The sequence below is a fragment of the Natrix helvetica genome (genome assembly GCF_964273705.1).
Source record: "Natrix helvetica genome assembly, chromosome: 1".
Lineage (NCBI taxonomy): Eukaryota > Metazoa > Chordata > Lepidosauria > Squamata > Natricidae > Natrix > Natrix helvetica.
Window position 1 is genome coordinate 185,010,885 of NC_138548.1, and position 14,092 is coordinate 185,024,976.

General features: G+C 48.5%; 1 protein-coding gene across 5 annotated transcripts in view; it reads left to right on the top strand.

Moving 5' to 3' along the window:
* Positions 1-14,092, top strand: part of LOC309384370 (uncharacterized protein) — a 73,562-nt gene that overhangs the window by 48,346 nt on the left and 11,124 nt on the right. For 4 of the 5 annotated variants that reach the window (XM_081937832.1, XM_081937834.1, XM_081937831.1 and 1 more), the window contains exons 4-5: positions 11,177-11,254; positions 13,322-13,410. The exons of the other annotated variant lie outside the window; for it this stretch is intronic. In XM_081937832.1, coding sequence (XP_081793958.1) covers positions 11,177-11,254; positions 13,322-13,410 — 167 coding nt within the window. The remainder of the gene's footprint in view (positions 1-11,176; positions 11,255-13,321; positions 13,411-14,092) is intronic. 5 annotated transcript variants of the gene reach the window in all.

Here is a 14,092-nt window from a genome sequence, read left to right on the forward strand (position 1 = left end):
ATATAGAAGGGGATTTTGAAATCCTAAATCTAATCTATATTATTTGTGTTATCACATTCCCAGTGAGTAAAGAACTAGAGAAAATATTAATCTATTTTTCTGGTAAATGCACTATTAAAAATATTTTTACCACAGAATGCTGTAGATCAGTATTCCTCAACAGGGGGTGGTGAGAGGGAATAATAGTTCTGTATGAGTGGCAGGCACGTGTGCGCTTGCATACACGGCTCCATTTACAAGCTCCATTTACAAGTGCAACTATATGTGTGATGCCACTGTTCGTGCCAGCAGAGCTGTGTGTGTATGCTCTTGCCTGCCACTTGCATGGTCTGGTAGTGGGCTGTGGCCCAGCAGTTGGGGACCCCGATGTAGATTGCTAATTATAAAAAAATATTTTATACTTTTTGCCATTTTTTTAGAAATTGTAATCTTTATTGCTACTCTGTTTTTGAGACCTAAAAACTTAGGTTAAAAAAATATTGGCAATTTAATTCAGATTGTTTTTTTTACAATCACGATCTTTGTTATGTCAAATTACAGTACAAATTTTGAAATACCTTTTCTAATTGTTAAATGAAATTCAGTTGCTGCAATTACAGTCAAATTAGGAATATATAGAGATAGTCCTTGATATACATTCATAACGGAGACTGCCCATTATGATTGTAAAACTGTTTTATGATTTTTTTTCAAATTGATTTTTTTACCTTTTTTGTAGTTGTCATTAAGTGACTGTGTGGTCCTAAATCTGTAGTTTCTATGGGTGCACTTTTGCCATGAATGCAGCCATGTTGCCTAACACCCAAAGTTCAGTCACATGACTGCCAAGGGGCCCAATCATCAGAACCTTAAATCCAGGTCATAAATCTCCCTTTTTGGGTCAACATAAATTTGAACAGTCACTAATCATAAGTTGAGGACTACCAATATACAGTATAATACTTTATTATTAAGCCTGTTGGTGGAGAATTAATTTTATGGAAACTGATAAGACACCCAAATTTTGTATGATAGATCAGATTAAATCTCAGTTACAGATCTCTTAGATTGTACAATTTACAAATTATGTTCAACCACTTCTGGAGAACAAGTTAAAAACATTGCCATTTTCCTGTACACCGCTTGGAGAGTCCAAGCAATGGGTTAATTCAGTCTGCTTGCCCTTAGGACTGAGGAACTTTTTTTCCTTTAGCCACACCTCCTGGTGCGATCAATCCCCAGAATTATTCCTCAGTCAGCCCGTTTGGACGTAATTAGCTAGAGCTCTGAGCTGAATTAATCCTTCTTTGGCTTGGACTCTCTATTTGCATTTTTTTCTTCTTTCCTGATATTTCCCCAACTTTGTGAGACATTTTTCTCCTCATTGCTGCACTTTTCTCCAGCAGATTCTTCGTTCTGAAGGCCAGGAGGTAAGCTGGAAGGTGGGGGGGGGGGTGCCCCTCAGCCGATCTCTATGGGATGGCTTCGGAGGCCTGCCGCTTGTCGTTTAAAACGGCACGGCTGCAGCGGCGAGGTTCCTACTTCCCCAGGCCCCTCGTTTGTTATTTTAGACATAGTTTTTTCGTTCCCCAGCCTGCTAGAGGACCTCTGCCGCAGGGAGGAGTGAGCGATCGTCGCCATTAAGGCGCGTTCGCTCCTCGCTCTCCCTTTGCCCCCACACTGTTGCAGCGGCCATTTTAGGCGCGAAAAGAGCGCGCTCCTTTATGGCCGCCATTTTGCATCAGCCTCGTTATCAGGAGACCGCTGGAGGTGGCAGGGCCTGGCAAGGGCTTCCAGGCTGGGGTCACCACCTTCGCCTTTTTTTGTCTATTTTTGCGAGCGGTGCTGGTTCCTGGGCCATACAAACGGTCATTATACCGGCTCAGGGAGGAGACCTTTGTAAAGTGCAGGCCAAAGCCTTTTTTTCTAGTCATTCTCCTCCCTGCCTCTTCTGCGGGGCCTTGCTAGGTGCAGGCCCCAATCCTACCCCTGGGCTTCCCACTGGTATTAAGCAAGGGATCTTTAATATGTATTGACTCCTTTACTGTGCAAATAGCAATTTTGACAAATCTTTTTGTTTTTTTCCCCTTGCAGCAAACCAGCCTCGCTCTACCTTTACTGCCTTGTCATAGCCTTGCTCTATCTTGTGTGGTCATTGACTATGGACCTGCCCAGTCCCCCTGATTCCCAAGATACTAGGCCAAGCCTCTCTCAGGCCCCTAGTAAGGGTTCCTCCTCATCGGGGAGTGGGGGTGCGGGCAAGAGTGGTGGGGGAAGTTCTGGGAAACATCGTTCCAGAACCCCTTCAGTGGCTGAGGCCAAGGATGCTGAAAGGCGCCAGCGGGCCCTTGACAAGCAGTTTGAGAAGGCCAGACGCCAGGCAGGCAGGGAGCAGTCCCATTCCGGAATTCCCCCCTCCCGGGAGGACCTCCAAATGGTTCTTGCCGAGGAGGTGGAGTCCCAGGACCTATCCCCAAACAGGTCATTTGCGGAGCCGGCTTCCCCAGCCCCCTCCTGGGCCTGTGAGCAGGCTCCTCCCCCTGGGGATGCTAGCATGGACGATATGCCGGGTGAGGCTCAACCCCCTCTAGAGGAGGGCCTAGATCCTGATTCTGATTCAGAGGAGCTCTCTCCCCGCATGCAGGAGCTGATGGCCCGTGCCATTGCCAAGGGCATCACGGAGGCCATGAAATTTAAGGATCCCCCTGCAGTGACCCCTAGGGGACCCAAATCCGATCAGGCCGCTCCCCCTCCAAGTAAACATGCTCGTCACCCTTCCTTGGAATCCTCGGTGGTTAGTGAGGTCTTTGCCATTGAGGACCCTGACCCAGAGGTGCTAGGTCTTTCGGACGACGAGGACCTTCCCCCTGAGGCGCCCGCCTTTGCGGGTCTGTTCAAGCCCAGCCTTTTCAAGTCTGTTCTTCACAAGGTTAAGGCTACCACCAGGGTGGGGATCAAGCCCAAACCGGCCGCGCCAGCGGCGGATTCCACCCCGGCTAATCCCAATGCGGTCATGTTCGATGTCCCAGCACCCCAACAAGAGTTGGTTCCGGTCCCGGGGCTGTTTCTCGACCTCATCCAGCGCCAGTGGGCTCAGCCAGCCACGCAGTCCTCCCCCAGTGGAGTAGATAGGAAGCTCTATACCATGGAGCCAGTGCTGGAGGACCTTCTGGCCCTTCCCACTGTCGACCCGCCCATTGCTGCCCTCACCTCCAACTCCTCCCTACCGGCCAACCTCCTGGAAGGCCTTAAGGCGGAGGACAAGAAGGCGGAAAAGGCGTGCCACAAAACTCACCTTGCGGCGGCCTGGGCCATTAGGGCTTCTTCGTCCGCGTCCTTCTTCAACAGGGCCTCGGTGATTTGGCTGCGCGAGCTTCTGACCAAGCTCCCGGCGGGAGACGTCCGTCTCCACCAGGATGTGTCTAAGATAATTGCGGCTTCTCAATACGCTGCTGACGCATCTCTCAACGCCACCAAATTTGCCTCCAGGGCGCTGGGCTCCAATATCACCTCTCGCCGCTTGATCTGGCTCCGTCATTGGCAAGCGGACCAGAAAAACAAATGGAAACTGGCTTCCGCCCCCTTCAAGGGGTCTAAATTGTTTGGCGAGTCCCTGGAACCTCTCCTCATTGAGTCCAAGGACAAGAGGAAGGTCCTCCCTTTGTTAAACAAGAAGCAGGAACGCAAGGCCGCTCCTTATTCCAGGAGGCAGTCCTTTCGTGCCTCCGAGCCTTCCACCTCTGCCTCTTCCTTCTCTCCCTCCAATAGGTCCTTCGGTCAGCAGGGCGACAGGTCCCAGGACAGGGCGCCCTTCCGGGACAGAGGCAGACAGCAGTTCGGCTTCCGCAAGTATAACCGCGGTGGGGCCTCCAACAGGCCATTCCGTAAGTCAAAGTGACTGCCCAATCTCGGCACCCATCGGGGGGGCGGCTCCAGCTGTTTGCCTCCCATTGGGCCCAGACCACTGAGGATGCCTGGGTTCTGCAAATAGTCAGGGAAGGCCTCTCCCTGGAGTTCCTATCCCTTCCCCCCCGGAACTTCATCCGGTGCCCCATTCCCACCTGCCCTCAAAAGAGGGAACGCATGGAACAGGAAGTCAGACATCTCTTAGACATCAAGGCCGTGGAACCCGTCCCCCCGGACGAGGAGGGAAGGGGGTTTTACTCCATCCTCTTCCTCGTACCAAAGAGCTCGGGGAGGTGGAGGGCCATCTTGGACCTCAAGAATCTCAACAGGCACATTGCCTATCGGAGGTTCAAGATGCAGTCCCTGCAGACCATTCTGGCGGGGATTCGACAGGGAGATCTCCTCACATCTATAGATCTGAAAGAGGCATATCTCCACATTCCCATCCGTCCCCAGCACAGGAGGTTCCTGCGCTTCTTTTATGCCGGCCGCCACTACCAGTACAAAGCTCTTCCATTCGGCCTCTCGTCCGCTCCTCGGACGTTTACCAAAGTTCTGGCGGTAGTGGCGGCCCAGCTAAGACACAGGCCTATAAGGCTCCAGTGCTATCTGGACGACATCCTTATCCAGTCGTCGTCCAGGCAGCAGGCCTTGCGGGATCTTCAAACCACCATGAGATCCCTCAGGAATCACGGTTTCTCTCTAAACATAGAGAAGAGCCACCTCACTCCAACAACCAGACTTGTACACCTGGGGGCGGTGATAGATACCAGCTTGTGCAGGGTGTTGCGCTTGAGGCAGGCTCCAGTGGTCCTTCTGTCGCAGCTGCTGGGGAAAATGATCTCCTGCATCTCCATCGTGCCGTGGGCCCGCCTGCATTCCAGGGCGCTCCAGTGGCTGCTGCTGCCGCTCCAGAGGGCATCCAGGAGCAACTCTCCCAGGCCGATTTGCATCCCGCCGGAGGTGAAGAGGTCTCTCCGCTGGTGGGTGTCTCCGGCCGTCCTCAAGGGCCACCTATTCAAGGAGCCCGAGAGTTTGATCATCACCACAGACGCCAGCCTCTCCGGCTGGGGAGCCCACATGGGTCCCCTTGTTGTCCAGGGCAAGTGGTCCCAGGTGGAATCCAGTTACAGCATCAACCTACTGGAACTGAGGGCTGCTCGCCTGGCCCTGCGCCATTTCTGCCGTCCATCCATCGCCAACATGTACTTCTGATGACGGACAATGTGGCCACCAAGGCGCACATCAACCGCCAGGGTGGCACCAGATCCAGAGCACTGATGAGAGAGGCGGAGTCCCTGGGACGCTGGGCGGAGCGCCATCTGGAATCTCTCCGCTCCGACCACATCTCCGGAGTGGACAACACCCAGGCGGACTGGTTGAGCAGGACAACCATAGATTCTGCGGAGTGGAAACTGGACCCTTGCCTGTTCCACCAGCTGTCCAACAGATTCGGAACTCCGACTGGGGACCTGTTCGCGTCCAGGGACAACAAGCAGCTCAACCGTTTTTACTCCCGGTTCTTCACCCCGGGGGTGGAGGGGACGGATGCACTGCGTTGCAGGTGGCCCCGCGAACTGCTGTATGCCTTCCCTCCTCTACCTCTTCTTCCTTAATTCATCTCCAAGGTCATCGCAGAGGGGGCAGAAGTTCTTCTAGTGGCTCCACACTGGCCCCGCAGGTCGTGGTTCGCCAACCTTGTCCACCTGTCGGTGTCTCCTCCGTGGCGCATCCCTCCGGACCAGATCTCCCTCAGCCAGGGGGCTGTTGTTCATCCAGAGCCCCAGTGGCTCCAGTTGGCCGTCTGGCACTTGAGGGGGACCAACTGAAAGGCGAAGGCCTGTCAGAGGAGGTAGTGTGCACCATTCAGGCGGCTAGACGTCCTTCAACCACCAGAATTTATGACGCATCTTGGGCCGCTTTCGCGAGGTGGTGTGAGGAGCTACACATCGAACCGACGACCGCGCCTGTTTCCAGAGTCCTAGATTTCCTTCAAGCGGGGCTCAACAAGGGCTTGGCCCTAAACACACTTCGACGCCAAGTGGCGGCCTTGTCCACCGTCTGGTCGGGCGACCCCCTTTTGCCCCTCAGCAAAATTCCGAGGGTGCGCCTCTTCTTCAAAGGCGCCTCTAACCTTCGCCATCCAACCGTTCATCGCTACCCTACTTGGCAGCTGTCCGTGGTCCTACGGGCCATCTCTGGCCCTCCATTCGAACCTCTACGCACAACGTCTCTTCGGTTCCTGACGCTGAAGACAGCCTTCTTGATTGCCATCACGTCCGCTCGTCGGATTTCCGAACTGGCGGCCCTGTCTGTTCGCCAGGACCTGTGCGTCATCCACCCTGACAGGGTCATATTGAGACTGGACCCGACCTTTACCCCTAAAATAAATTCATGGTTTCACAGGGCGCAAGACATTGTTTTGCCAAATTTCTGTCCACATCCGTCGCATCCCAGAGAGCGCTCCTGGCATAATCTTGATCTCAGGAGGGCCCTGAAGGTCTACATCGCCCGCACTGCAGAGTTCAGGAAGTCAGAGGCCCTCTTCCTCTCCTTCCAGCCAGGTTCCCTGGGGAAGAAGGTTTCTCCCTCCACAATTGGCAGGTGGCTTCGTGCCTGCATTGCGTCGGCCTACGAATGTCAGTCCAAAGCGGTTCCGCGCGGCATTACCGCGCACTCCACATGGAGCGCTGCTACCTCGGCGGCCTGGGCCACTCAGGCCTCGATTCTAGACATCTGCAGGGCCGCTACGTGGTCCTCTCCATCACCCTTCGTGCGACACTACAAATTGGACATTTTCGCCTCGGCTGAGGCGTCCTTTGGCAGGCGTGTGCTCCAGGCGGTTGTGTCAGAGACCGAATCCCGGGAGTCTTCTTCTGCCCACCCGGATGGACAATAACTTGGGTATGTCCCATTGCTTGGACTCTCCAAGCGGTGTACAGGAAAATGACCATTGGCTTACCTGAAGGGTCCTTTTCTGTACACCGCGGGAGAGTCCAACCCACCCTGGCTATCTGAGGCCAGGATTCGGGTTCTTCGTGTCAACAGTACATCATCTTGGACGCTTCGCTCCGTCCTCACGAACTGACTCTTTCTAATAATTCTGGGGATTGATCGCACCAGGAGGTGTGGCTAAAGGAAAAAAAGTTCCTCAGTCCTAAGGGCAAGCAGACTGAATTAACCCATTGCTTGGACTCTCCCGCGGTGTACAGAAAAGGACCCTTCAGGTAAGCCAATGGTCATTCAAATAATTTTGGACGTAAAAGCTCTAAGGGGTACTGCTTTATAAGGCTGGCACACTGAAGTGGATGTGCCTCTATAAATGCAGCTTTCAAATTTAAAAATACCTAAATACAAAATGTTCAGTTATCTCATAAGGTATTTATTTTAGAATGATTTGAACATTTAGCTACAAAGATTAAATATAGAGGGTTTAACTAAGTTTATAAATGTGGTTGTATTTATGATGCTCCTCAGATTGAGGATATGGCACATACTGTATTACTGAACTCTAGCTGTACTATATAGAAAAGTGAGAGATCAATATCTACAACACATTGAATGAATGTTAAGTGGGTGATCAATATCTACAACATATTGAATGAATGATTTATTGGGATCCTTACATTTGAATAACAAATGTGATCAGAACCCAAATATTAATAAGACTTTATTTGAATAAAACAATATAACTGAAAAATGGATTGGCTTGGAAAAAGTTATAGGTATAATAAATATGTAAGGCATTTTCTTCTAGTTTAGCCTTTCATGTTCCTTTATTGTGTTTTGACATGACCTCATGACTAATTAAGCACATTATTGTTACTATTGGTATTTATGTGATGATTGCTCCAAGTGTCTCTGTAATGAAATTCATATCATTGTAAAAATTATAAAACGGTCTGAGAGGTTATGTGTTGCTTCTAATAACTACAATATTTTGAAAGGATATAATGAATAACATTTTATCTAACTAAAGGGTGCGGGTTGGGAGGGCTAGGAAGGGTTGGGATTCTGGGAGAGACACTAAGCCATTCCATTGGGGGGTTCACAATCTTTACTGTTTGTGGGAGAGGCAGATATGGTGGGGGCCGAGGGCCAAATGATGTTCAGAGGACGCAGGTTTGCTGTTTAAGAGCGATTGCGCATTCCGACCCTCATCGCCCTTCTCGCACACCTGGGTGCTCGGGATTACAGGACCATGGTCTCCGGCTGGTGTCGCTTAACGCCAGGTCCGTGGTACATAAGGCTCCCCTCATTTACGACCTCATACAAGAGGGTAGAGCGGACCTGGCGTGCATTACGGAGACCTGGTTGGGCCATGAGGGTGTGTGTGCCCCTTAGCGAACTATGCCCACCAGGCTTCCGGGCGTTTCACCAGCCGAGAGCCCAGGGCAGGGGCGGGGTGGTCGTGGCGGTGGTTATTAGGGAAAGTCTCAGACCTCAGGAGGTCACTGTGCCTCAGATAGGCGGGTGTGAGTCCCTCTGTGTGAAGTGGGGCCTTGGAGCTCAGGTGGGCCTTTTTGTTACGTATCTGTCTCCCTGCTACGTTTCATCGGCCCTGCCGGAGCTGCTAAATGTATTAGCTGGATTGGCGGTTGATTTCCCCAGGCTCATGGTCCTGGGGAATTTCAATCTGCCTTCCATTGGCGAGACGTCCGAGTCAGCTCGGGAGTTCATGGCTTCCATGACAGCTATGGACCTAACTCAGTTAATTCAAGACCCCACCCATAATGGGGGACACACGCTCGACCTGATTTTTGTCTCTGGGCAGTGGATGAATGATCTAGATTTAGGGGATATTTCTATTCAACCCTTGTCATGGTCTGATCATTTCCTCATCAGGCTTGACTTCCATACCGCTACCCCTCGCCGCAGGGAGGCGGAACCGACCAGATGGTTCCGCCCCAGGCACCTGATGGACCCCGAAAGGTTCCTGATGGAGCTTGGGACTTTTCCTGAATCCCTTGCTCACAACTCGACCGAAGCCCTAGTGGAAGCCTGGGATAGGGCTGCCGCTGGGGCCTTGGATCGTGTTGTGCCTTTGCGGCCTCTGACCTGGTGTCGATCCTGGATGGCTCCCTGGTTTACCGAGGAGCTCCGGGAGATGAAACGCCAGAAAAAACGCCTAGAGAGTGGCTGGAGGGCCAGCCAGTCCGAATCTGATCGAACGCTAGTAAGAATTCATATTAAATCCTACTTAGTGGCGATAGAAGCGGCAAAACGGCAATATTTTTCTGCTCTTATCGTGTCCGCAGATAACCGCCCAGCCACCCTGTTTAGAGTGACCCGCTCCTTACTTAACCAAGGAACTGGGGAAGACCCCTTGCAGGGTAGGGCTGAAGAATTTGTTCAGTATCAGCTGGATAAAATCGCTGAGATCCGGACAGGCTTGGACTCTGGGTAGATTCGGGCGCGCTGACCGGGATGAATCTTGAGGAGACAATCTGGGATGGGTTTGACTCTGTGACCCCCGAAGGCATGGACAGGATTATGGGGAGACTCAGTGCTGCCACTTGTGTGCTGGACCCGTGTCCCTCTTGGTTAGTTTCGGCTTCCCGGGAGGTGATACGAGGCTGGCTCCAGGCGATTACCAACGCTTCATTGAGAGAGGGGTTCTTTCCCACCGCCTCGAAGGAGGCGGTGGTGAGGCCCCTCCTCAAGAAGCCTTCCCTGGACCCAGCTTCTTTAGCCAACTATCGACCGGTCTCCAACCTTCGCTTTGTAGCAAAGGTTGTCGAGAGTGTGGTAGCACGTCAGCTTCCCCAGTACCTGGATGAAGCTGTCTACCTGGATCCGTTCCAGTCGGGTTTCAGGCCCGGGTACAGCACGGAGACGGCATTGGTCGTGTTGGTTGATGATCTCTGGCGGGACAGGGACAGGGGCTGCTCTTCTGTCCTGGTCCTATTAGACCTCTCGGCGGCTTTCGATACCATTGACCATGGTATCCTACTGCGACGACTCGGGGGGGGGGTTGGGAGTGGGGGGCACCGTTTTACGGTGGTTCTCCTCCTACCTGTTGGATCGGTCGCAGTTTGTGTTGACTGGAGGGCAGAGATCGACCCCCAGGGGTCGGTTCTCTCACCCCTCCTGTTCAACATATACATGAAACCGCTGGGCGAGATCATCTGTGGTTTTGGGGTACGGTATCATCAATATGCTGATGATACCCAACTTTTCATCTCTACCCCAAACTACCCAAACGATGCCCTCGACGTGATGTCCTGATGCCTGGAGGCTGTGCGGATCTGGATGGGGAGGAACAGGCTCAAGCTCAATCCCTCCAAGACTGAGTGGCTGTGGTTTCCGTCATCCCGATTTGTACATTTTGTCCCATCTTTGACGATAGGGGGAGAAATTTTAGCCCCCTCAGAGAAGGCCGCAATCTGGGAGTCCTCCTGGATATGCGGCTTAGTTTAGAAGAACACCTGGCGGCCGTGACCAGGGGGGCCCTATTACCAGGTTCGCCTGGTACGTCAGTTGCGCTCCTTCCTGGATCGGGATGCTCTGTGCACAGTCACTCATGCCCTCGTCCTTTCTCGCCTGGACTACTGCAATGCTCTCTACATGGGGCTGCCCTTGAAGAGCACCCGGAGGCTTCAGCTGGTCCAGAATGCGGCCGCGCGGGTTGTCATGGGGGTACTTAGGTGCTCCCATGTTACACCTCTTTTAGGCGGCCTGCACTGGTTGCCGGTTGTTTTCCGGGTGCGATTCAAGGTATTAATTATGACCTTTAAAGCGCTCCATGGCTTAGGCCCAAGGTACCTGCGAGACCACCTACTGCCACCAGTAGTCTCCCACCGTCCATACGATCCCACAGAGTTGGCCTCCTCAGGGTGCCGTCGGCCAGTGTCGGCTGGTGACCCGCAGGGGGAGAGCCTTCTCTGTGGGAGCGCCTTCCCTCTGGAATGAGTTGCCCCCGGAGCTTCGCATAATCCCTGACCTCCGGTCCTTCCGCACGCGCTAAAAAGTTGGCTTTTCCAGCAAGCCGGCCTGGCCTGTTAATTTTAACTTATTTTTAATGTATTGTCTTTTAAATTCGGTTTGTTTTTTTGGATATGGATTTAATTTTTTTAAAACTTTTGGGATGTGTGGTTTTTTAATGTTATACGCCGCCCTGAGTCCTTTTGGAGAAGGGCGGCATATAAATCCAAATAAACCAAACCAAACCAAACCAATCTGCTGAACTGGAGGACATTGAATTGATCCCAAAAGCCAAAATTTTATTCTGAGTATTATTATAGTAAACTAAAACTAAAAAGATCTAAAAAGATTTGTTTCTTCTGCACAGAAAAAATGTATTGATGAACTGCAGCTCTTTATGAACAGCTACTTTCAAACTGCAATCAAGCTGACCAGATTTTATGAAGTAAACAAATAGACAATATTTTCAGAATGCATTTCTTTGGTTTTTGTAAACATCATTTAATATGTTTATATGCAAATATGCCAGTGTTAATTCTTTAGCAGCCATATAGACTGCCCTCTCCAGGATGATTTCTTCCCAGACTGACCATTCAGGTCTCCCAGTAGCATAACTATTCTTGCTGAAATCAAGTCCATCCACCTTTGGACTTTGTCTTTTCTTTCTTTCATCTTTTCCATGTTTAAAGATTTATTTATTTAGAAAGATAGATTTCCTAAATGGAGCTACGTCTTTGCACAATGTGTCCAAAATATGGTAATTTGAGCCAGCTAATTTTTGTCTTATGTGGGAACTCTGGATTGGTTCGCTAACTGAAGTGTTCTCAAGATCCAAAGTTTGATCTTCATCACCAAAGTTGAAGAATGTCAATACTCCTTTTCTATTGATTCTTCAAAATCGAAGTTTCACATTGATAGAATGTCCAAGAAAGCTGTTGCCTGACTGATTTTGATGAAATAACTTTTCCAAGACTTTCATTGGATGGGCAGAAATAGATTCTGCTTCATTTCTGCTTCCTAGGCCATTCAGTCTAACTATATTTTCCTCATTATTTCTAGTTTGGGCATTCTACTAACCACAAGCATGTTCTCTTGCTTTCAGATTAAATTTGACCATAAAACTTGTCAATGCTTTTTTTATTAGTGGTTGATAATTATAATATTAAAGAACTCTCTGTGAAGTCCAATTCATATTATCCAGTCATTAATTACATTGTACCTACATACTGTCCTTCCAGTCTCCTTCCTGACCATGAAAGCAATGCTGTTCCTTCTTTGTTTTTCATGACCTGAGTAGTATAAACAGGTTCCAATTCATTTCAATTTGCTAATGCCCAAGGGGTTGATTTATCTAATCTTTCACTATGTTGAGTTTTTTTAAGCTCATGTGTTTTACATTTAATGTTCCTACTGTAATTCTATCTTTGTAGCCTCAGACTTTTCTTTCATGGCAACATCAGCAATCAGATGCCCTAAAAGCTTTAATCAAGTCATAAATACAGGTAGCTTTTAACTTACAATAGTTTATTTAGTGACTGTTCAAAGTTACAACAGCATTGGAAAATTTGACTTATGACCATTTTTCACATTTACTTCCATTGCAGCATTCCATGGTCATGTGATCAAAATGCAGACACTTGGCAACTCACTCATATTTATAATGGTTGCAGTGTCCCAGGGTAATTGTGATCACTTTTTGTAGCCTTCTAACAAGCAAAGTCAATGAGGAAGCCAGATTCACTTAACAGCCGTGTTGCTAACTTAACAACTGTAGTGATTCACTTACCAACTGTGTCATAATTTGCTTACCAAAAGCAACAGAAATTTGGGGCTCAATTATGATTGTAAGTTGAGGACTACCTGTATCATTAATACTCCAAAAGACCCTTAGCATTTTCTCAGTAACTTGTTGAGTAACGCCCGGCATTATATCATGTATCAGTTTATCTTATCTGCTTTTCTTGGTAAAATGCAGGAGTCATTTACAATTGCTTTCTTCCATTGAGTATGAAATTATGCCTTTTCCATAGTCACAAAAGCAATTATCCATCTCCCAGAACTTTCTACACTGTTGCTGCCATATAAGTATCTACTTGCTTTAGGTGGGCAGCTAGAATGATCTTCATGTCTTGGGTGGCATTATTTAAATTATATACTGTTGGCATATACTACTGGCATTCTTGCTCATTCTTCCCAAGAACATCTCCCTGCCACAATGAGGCAGCAATAGGGATCTATGAACATTTAAGCATCATTCTAAAATGTTCAGATTCATACTTATTATGCCAGAATTTGAAAAAGCTACAGTAATTCACTTTACACATAATAGTCATCTGTAGTGGGTAAGTTCATATATGTTTTGCTTAATAAAGCATATTACAGCTTAGCAATATATATGAACTAGGCCAAACTCTCACATCTGTTGCACAAAATTTTGGAATGGATTGTCAACTATAAAATTTAACAGTTAAATGTTAATCTTAAATCTTACATGGTGTTTTCTTCCATATAGAATGATTCCTATTCTTCATTGCTGGATGAAAGAGGGCACAATGATACTCATGATATTTCTTGCAGTCAGGGTGATAGCAACTGTCCTAGGTATGCACAAAAGCAAGTTGTATTGTCTTCAGTGGAAAAAAAGATAAGTGTATCATATTCATGGGATGTTAAATAGTTGATGATCCTACTTTCTTTCTAAAATAAAGTAGTGTCATTGTCATTAGCATTATTTGACAAATATAATGATGAATAGTATCTGCCGTTGTTGTATTGATTTGGAAAGAGTCAGCCTTTTTGTATCCTAACGCACTATTTTGCTTTTGTTCTATCATTGCTTGAGGGCTCTGCATTCTGGGTGCTAAATTTATTGAACATAAATTTTTAGAAAGATAAGCTTTAGAAAATGTATTCTCCCAGCTTAAAAATTCAGATCATCTTATAAATCAAGCTCATCCACCCCTATTCCCCACCCCCACTTTTTTAGAAGTGATTTTCTATGACCGGCTTGTTCCATTCTTCTTTCCAAGGCAGTTTATACTTGAAAAGGGAACTGCATATGTAGTGCTCCATTTTCCCCTATAACAACCCTGTAAAGTAGTTCTTCTGCGTGACTGGCTGGCCTGAAATCTCTTTAACTGAGTTTCCATGGCTAAACATGGACTTAAATATAGAACTCCAGCATTAATAAACATCTAACTACTACACTACATTTAATTGAAAACTTAATGATAAGAACTTTAATTGCCAGATATATGGCACAACATTAACCTAATTTTGTCAT